Here is an 8385-nt window from a genome sequence, read left to right as displayed (position 1 = left end):
TCTCTCTCTCTCTCTCTCTCTCTCTCTCTCTCTCTCTCTCTCTCTCTCTTTCCTTTCCCCTTCCTTCCTTCTTTTCCCCTCCCTCCCTTCCTTCATCGAGGTCTCACTCTGTCACCCACCTGGAGTGCAGTGGCACATTCATGGCTCACCTCAGCTTCGACTTCCTGGGCTCAGGCAATCCTTCCCCTTCAGCCTCCCAAATAGCTGGGACTACAGGTACACACCACCACACCCAGGTAATTTTCATTTTTTCTGTAGAGATGAGGTCTCTTTATGTTGTGTAGGCTGGTCTCATACTCCTGGGCTCAAGCAGTCCTCCTGCTTTGGCCTCCCAAAGTGCTGGAATTCTAGGCATGAGCTACCTAATGCACTGGTCTATTTTCTTTTTAACTGACAAACAGTAACTGTATATGTTAGATGTGTATGAAGCATCATGTGATGTTTTTATATACATTGTTTACACTGTGGAATGATTCCATCATGCTAGTTAACAAAGGCAGCACCTTACATACCTGTCATTTTTTTTTTTTTTTGCTGGTAAAAACATTTAAAATCTACTCTTTTAGCAATTTTGAAATGTGTGATACATTTTTATTGTCTATTTTTATAGATTTAGAGGGTACAAGTGCAGTTTTGCTACATGGATATTTTGGATAGTGGTGAAATCTGGGCTTTTGTGTGACCATCACCCAACTAGTATATCTTGTATCTAATAGGTGGGCTTTCATTTTTCACTCCCTGTCCACTCTTCCACCTTCTGGAGTCTCCAGTGTCTATGATTCCACTCATTGAGTTGTTATTTATTGTAGCAAATGTTCTGTACAGTAGATCACTAAAGCTTATTTCTCCTGTCTAACTGAAATATTGTATCCTTTGATCAACATATCTCCACAGAATGACAGACACCCAGCAGGAGCTTATAGTTATCGAAGTATAGTGTTCAAAGGATTAACAACACAATTCTTACACAAAAAAAGCTAAAGAACACAGGCTGGCCCATTTATTTAACTCACTCATGAGGGAACAGGAGGATAACAAACATGAAACATTTATAGCCACTGAAATAAGAATGGCAACATTAGCTATGAGGCTATTTAAATGTTCTACAGGGCTAATAAACTGTGATCTTCAGGGCTTTTCTATTGGAGGAAAACCATTTGCAACATATCTGTGTATAAATTAGAATCTAGGCCCTAATAGAAATAGTAAAATTAATCACAGGTACATTTCACTAGAGCAGGAATTAGTAAACACTCTGACCACCACTTGCTTTTATAAATAAAGTTTTATTAGACACATTTTCATCTGTTTACTGTATATGTCTCGAGCCATAATGGTAGAGTTGAGTAGTTTCAACAGACACGGTATGTCCTTCAAGGCCTCAAATATTTTATTGTGGTCCTTTGTAGAAAAACCTTGCCAACTTCTGCGCTGGAATAAGAAATAATCGAATGGGCCTTTTAGATAGCGCCCCAGTGTAAAAGTCCTGCAGTCAGTCTCTGACCTTGTTTGCAATTATTGGATCCTTTTCTTAGCATTGTCTGGGCCGGAAAGCATATGTGTTTGAAAGGTTTTTGTGAGGCCTTTGATGATGCCTATTTTGAATGAAAGGGCTGACCCTCTGATGTGTCCCCAGCCCAGGAAATAGGCCTCTTCCTTTTCTTGCATGTGTCCTGCCAGAGAGCTGGGACTTTGTAGGCCCCAGATAATTGTTGTCTGCCTCATAAATTGCTTCCTCCAATTGAATTTTGGACCTCTGGTTTCCACAGACAGATCAGTATTCATTATGATGGTGATGCCAATGTCCCCCCCTCCCTCCAGCGAACTGCTATCAGGCTTACAAATGTGTCTAAAGCTTTATCCATATCATCTCACTTCATTCTTACAACAACTGTAGCCATTTCACAGCTGAGAAAACTGAGGCTGTCTTCCATTCTTTATTTTATTTTTTTGAGTTGGAGTCTCACTTCAGGCTGGATTGCAGTGGCACGCTCATGGCCACCCCAGCATCAACCTACTAGGCTCCAGCGATCCTTCTGCCTCAGCCTTCCAAGTAGCTGGAACTACAGGTGTGCACTACCACACCCGGCTAATTTTTTATTTATTTATTTATTGTAGAGATGAGGTCTTGCCAAGTTGCCCAGGCTGTTCTCAAACTCGTGGGCTCAGTCAGTCCCCTCACCTTGAGCTCCCAAAGTGCTGGGATTACAGGCTTGAGCCACCACATTTCTTTAAAGGTTGGGTTTCTTGGTTGCACATTCAGGAGCCATTGGGATGAAGTGGTGTCACCTTGTCAAACAGCCCAGATAGAGAACATTCCTGTCATCACAGAATGTTCCATCAGACAGTGCTGTTCACATGTGGATGTGGCTTCTGGGGCTGCTTTTGTTCCCCGGGTCCTGTTGGTGAGATCCGCCAGGTGCTGGAAAGTTCACTGCATCATCACAGAGATTGAGGACTTGGGATGAAGAACATTCCCCAGCTTCCTTTCTTAAAAAAAAAAAAAATCTTTTTTCTCCACTCTGTTGCCCAGGCTGAATGTACAGTAGTGCCATCACACCTCATTACAGCCTCCAACTTCTGGGTTCAAGCAATCAGCCTCCCAAGTAGCTGGCACTATACAATCGTGTGCCACCATACCTGGCTAATTTTTTTATTTTTTTATTTGTAGACATGGTCTCAGTATGTTGCCTGGGCTGGTTTCGAACTCCTGGGCTCAATTGATCCTCCTGCCTCGGCCTCCCAAAGTGCTGAGATTGCAGGCATGAGCCTCTGTGCCTGGCCCCAAAATTAAATATATAAACCTACAATTAAACAAATTATGCTTTTAAAAAGGTACTAAATACTCAACACTCACCACTTCCTAATGATCTTACTACATTTTTCCATTGTGTTCTTGAGAGGTTCTCTTTGACTTTTGTGTCTGGAGTGGATACAAATTGTATCTACTATTGGAAATAGCTACTTAGTCTTGTGCTACTATGTATCTCTTGCCCACTCTATGTTGAATGACTTCTTGTTGGTAGCTTGAAATTGACTATGGTGGGAGTATTTACACCAGGGAAACTGGCAAACTGTGGTGAGTCAGGATCTCTCTGCCTCCCTTCCTCAGGTAGTTACTAAATATTTGCAAGCACACCAGTGGTTTGGGGGGTTCAGTGAGTTCAGACACTGTCAGCAAGTGGTGTCAACTGCAGCTATTATTGTTGTTGTTATTTTTTTTTTTTGGCTTTCATTTCCTGATCCAGAATTGCCGCCTGTGCAGACAGGCGCTGACCCGCTGTGTTTTCTTTCTCTCCCCAGTCTGCCCGACCATCTGTAAGTCACATGGCTGTACCGCCGAGGGCCTTTGCTGCCACAGCGAGTGCTTGGGGAACTGCTCCGAGCCTGATGACCCCACCAAGTGCGTGGCCTGCCGCAACTTCTACCTGGACGGCAGGTGTGTGGAGACCTGCCCACCCCCATACTACCACTTCCAGGACTGGCGCTGCGTGAACTTCAGCTTCTGCCAGGATCTGCACAACAAATGCAAGAACTCACGGCGGCAGAACTGTCCCCTTTATGTCATTCACAACAACAAGTGTATCCCTGAGTGCCCTTCTGGGTACACGATGAACTCCAGCAAGTGAGTCCTGGGTGTGGGTCTTGGTGGGGGCAGGCAGTAAAGAGGAGAAGGAACGTGGGGTTGGTTATAACAGTGCTGCCTGTTAAAACTGTGCAAAACCAGAGTTAACAGGCCATTGCTAGTCTCAGATGCTACTTTGCTCCCTGTTATGGTCCTGGGCTTGGAAGAAGGAGTCGACCTTTTTCTCCAAAGGACCAGATGGTTAATATTCCTGGCATCTTGCACACCAGTTCTGAACTTGCGGTGCCTAACTTCAGAACCAAAAACATAAGGACAGAAGTCTTCAGTTTCCCCTAAAATCTTCCTCGTGGCCTGTCCTCGCTGGTGTAACTGCTTCATTGTTTCACCAGGACCATAGCAGAGATTTTGCATGTCTTCCCCGATTTGTAGCTGTATAGTGTACTGAAATTAGCCTGGAACATATTATCGCAAGGAGGAAGAGTCTTGCTTCCAAATTTTCTCAGGGCTTTGCTGTTCTTTGAAGACCAGTGTAATCAAACCATTTCCTACCATTTGGGTGGAAATGGCAGAGTTTTTTTCTCTTCAAGGGTGAGTCAGATTTCCTATGCATATCGCATACTTTGTGTTCATTCCGTTAGCTTCTTAGATGAGTTATTTTGGTGCCTCGAGGCCGTAACCAAGCTTTAAAAATCTGTTTCCTGGTTTTTGTGTTGAGATTTTGTGCGTGCATGCGCATGTGTGAGTGTGTGTGTGTGTGTGTGTGTGTGTGTGTGTGTGTGTGTGTGTGTGTATGTGTTGAGGTTTAAAAAACAACCACCACAAAACAACATGAAAACAAATCAGAAACAGACACATGTCAAGAGGCCTTGATCTGACCTTCTGACGTAAAAAAAAAAAAAAAAAAAAAAAAATCTTCAGACTTGAGAATTAGCCAAGTACAAGTGTTCTGGTGGGAAATTTTGTTTCCCTGGGTGGGGAGGGCAGGAAGGAAAACAGTCTTTCATTTTTGCTTCTTATGGGTCTCTCTTCTAGTGTTTTTGAAGCTGCAAGGACAGTATGTTTTGTTTTACTCATTTTTGATAAAAATCCATCAAAGGACTTTGTTGACCCAAAACAGGCCTCTATAAATTACCTTTGCATGCCAGACAGAGCTTTTTTTTTTTGGCTAGTTTATTAGAAAGCTTGAATCAAATGACCATATTCCTTTTGATTCATTTCATTAAAAAAAAAATCACATTTGGGGCTGGACACAGTGGCTCATGCCTTTAATCCCAGCACTTTGGGAGGCTGAGGCAAGAGGATTGCTTAAGCCCAGGAGATCGAGACCAGCCTGGGCAACAACAGAGTGAGACCCCCCATCCCTACAATAAATAAATAAATGAATAAATAATTTGGGTGTGATGGCACATGCCTGTAGTCCTAGCTACTTGGGAGGTTGAGGTGGAAGGATTGCCTGAGTTCAGGAGGTCGAGGCTGCAGTGAGCCATGATCATGCCACTGCACTCCAGTCTGGGTGCCAGAGTAAGACCCTGACTGATAATAATAATAATAATAATAATAATAGCAATAAGAAGAAGAAGAAAAAAATCACATTTGAAATAAAGAATGGGTCTTAATGTCACCTGGTGAGTTACTTGTTTAATAGACATTGACCTTCAATTAAAGGTATTTTTCTTTTACCATAACTGAGGTCTGAGAAATATAACAGCCTCTTCTGATATTCTCACTGATGGTGCAGTAAACCCCAAAAGCCCTCTGATAACCACAGCTTGTCCTTTGATGTCTGAGGCCTTTGCTCACTGGAAGAAAATAAAGTAAGAGACTGGGCTCAGTGATTCAACCTGTAATCTAGCACTTTGGGAGGCCAAGTGCTGAGCCTGTGGGTTCGAGCCCAGCCTGGGCAACTTGGCGACACTTCGTCTCTATAATACATCAAAAGTTAACCAGGAGTGGTAGCACGCACCTTTAGTTCCAGCTACTTGGAATGCTAAGGTGGAAGGATCACCGGAGCCCAGCAGGTTGACGCTGGGGTGGGCGTGAGTGTGCTATGGTACTCCAGCCTGGGCAACAGAGTGAGACTCAAACTCAAAAAAGAAAATAAAATAAGGGACAATCATGATGTATTGTTGCAGTATTTTACTTTGTAGGCTCCTTTTTTTTTTAAGGGAATGAAGACTGTCATCCAGGCTGGAGTACAGTGGTGTGATCATAGCTCACTGCAACCTCAAACTCCTGGGTTCAAGTGATCCTCCCACCTCAGCCTCCAAAAGTGCTGAGATTACAGGTGTGAGCCATCGCACCTGACCTGTTTTGTAGGATTTAAAAATTTTAAAAATATTTACAGTAAGTCCCTTACATATGAACTAGTTCTGTTCCGAGACTGCATCTGTAAGTCCAATTTGTTTGTAAGTCCAATAATGTTAGCCTAGATATCCAACTAACACAATTGGCTATATAGTACTCTATTGGAATAGTTTTATAATACTTTTTGCACAAATAATACACAAAAAACAAACAGTACTGTAGCGTAAAGTACATAAAAGCACAACCACTTGTAGAGGATGCACACATATGACAATGTTCACCAGACACACGAACTACCTTATGTGTTTGGGCATGTGGATGTACGTTCTCAACTTGAACGTTTGCAACTTGAAGGTTTGTATGTAGAGGACTTACTGTATTGTATTATCACATGAAAGATTTTATAGTACTGGTGCATCTTTCTAATGTGGGTTGGTATCAAATATGGCCAGATATGTGTTCTTCCATTCTGGCTTATCTAGAAATAGTTCTCAATGTTTTCAGAGCTGAGTTCTCAGAACCCATGTGGATTTCTTAAATGGTCTCATTGTCTACTGCCATCCCAAGGTGCCTGGTAGGAACAGCACCGTGCTTTATTCTGAGATGAGGACTAGATATTTGAGTTGAATGTTAAGTTTTCAATGGGTGTGGGCATTCTATCAGGAAGAGCAAAAATTACCCAGAATCCTTGACTCTTTTTTTGGCCTCTATTGCTCCTTTCTGTTAAACTGAGGTCATAAATCTGTCCACAACTCCATCTATGTCATCATTATATCTGACTCAGTCCCCCTGAATGATTTATTTGCTCATCTTCTGCTTTTATTCTGGGTACACTGGCTAAAAATGGGAATCCGATCACGCCACGTCCTTGCCTTAAACCCACAGTGGCTCCCCAAGGCACACAGACAAAATCCAGACTCCTTATCTACAAGGTGCTGTGAGTTGTCATATCATTCCAGTCCCCCCTTGCCCACTGGGATGACCACACAAGCTTTTCCTCCAACTTGGTACATGGAGTTTCCTCCGTGCCTTTGCACAAGCTGTTCCCTTTTCCTAAAATGCTCATCCCTCAGTCTTTGGATGGCTGACTTCTTCTCCTGGTCATCTAGGTTGCAGCTTAAAAGTCACCTCCTTGGAGAATCCTTCCCTGTCTGAATCAGCCATCCTTCCACGCACACTACCCAGTTTTAACTCTTTTCTGCTAGCTGATGTTTGTGTCATCTCTTTATTTTTCTTTCTCTCCAAAAGCACAGTAGATGCATCGTGAGTGTATCGGTTAGTTCTTACTGTGTAACAAAACCCCTTTGGTGCTTGGTGGTTTAAAACACTCATTAATGAGTTATGATGATTTTGTAGGTTGACTGGTGACTTTTCCCCTGGCCTGGGCTGGTTTAGCGATAGCTGATGGGTTAGGATAGCCTCTTGTGTCTTAGATGGTCAGCTGGGGCATCTCTCTATGAGGTCTCTCATCTCAGCAGCCAGGAAGGGCAGAGTTCTATGTGCAAGTGCTTCAGCTTCCCGGTATCCCACTGGCCAAAGCAAATCCTATGGCCAAGCCCAGATTCAATAGGTAAGGAAGTAGATATCGCTTCTTGGTGGGAGAGACTGTCATGGCCATTTATAATTCCTCAGGGAGAGTCGATGATCTCTTTTGTTCACTCATGTGTACCTGCAGCTGAGAATAGAGGTTGACCAAGGACCAGATAGTAAATATTTCCAGCTCTCAGGACCATATGGTCTCTGTTGCAGTGACTGAACTCTTCCTTCATAGTGTGAAAACTGGGTTAGCTGATACACTAACCAATGGATGTGGCCCTGTTCCAGCAGGACATTATTTGCAAAAACAGGTGGCTAGCTGGATTTGGCCCACGGGCTGGGGTTTGCCAACCCCTGGCTTAAAGTATCACCTGCCACATAATAAATATAGAGCCAATCAAAGAATCTAAACATTCGATCACTTTTTTTTCCTGCTCCAGCTGTTCTAACACTAACTGGGTATGTTGTGACATCATTTTGACACTAACCACCTGGAATCAGCATCAGACTCCACGAGTTCAGGGTTCAGTCCTTCACAAGACTTCCCTTACTTACTTCAGACGTGGGCTGCACTTTGGGGATTCCCTGGTCACCCACACTTCTAACCAGCTGGCTATAAGTTTGGGGGTTCCCACAACTCCTTTGGGTTTGATAATTCACTAGAGCAACTCACAGAACCAAAATAAACCCACTGTACTTACATGGATAGTTCTAAAGCATAAATGCAGGCCATGGTCAGAGAAAGTCCTAGACATGGAATTGACATAATTCTCTCTATCACCCTCTTGGCATATTGATGTGTTCACCAGCTAAGAAGCATCGCTGAGCATTGATATCCAGCGATTTTACTGGGGTTGCATTCCTTAGGTGTGATTGATTGGATCATTGGCCATGGGATTGAGTGCCGCCTCCAGCCCCTCCCCCTCCCTGGAGGTCAGATGTGACTGAAAGCCTAACCC

The 8385-nt window shown here is 43.4% G+C and overlaps 1 protein-coding gene across 3 annotated transcripts in view; it reads left to right on the top strand.

Annotated features, from left to right (window-relative positions):
* The window catches only part of INSR (insulin receptor), a 138481-nt gene that overhangs the window by 82976 nt on the left and 47120 nt on the right, over positions 1–8385 (top strand). For all 3 annotated transcript variants that reach the window (XM_008070536.2, XM_008070535.2, XM_021718802.1), the window contains one exon: positions 3304–3625. In XM_008070536.2, coding sequence (XP_008068727.1) covers positions 3304–3625 — 322 coding nt within the window. The remainder of the gene's footprint in view (positions 1–3303; positions 3626–8385) is intronic.

This window comes from Carlito syrichta, unplaced genomic scaffold (assembly GCF_000164805.1).
Source record: "Carlito syrichta isolate Samal-C Ts95f unplaced genomic scaffold, Tarsius_syrichta-2.0.1 Scaffold313494, whole genome shotgun sequence".
Taxonomy (NCBI): Eukaryota; Metazoa; Chordata; class Mammalia; order Primates; family Tarsiidae; genus Carlito; species Carlito syrichta.
This window is presented reverse-complemented; position numbering and strand designations above follow the sequence as displayed.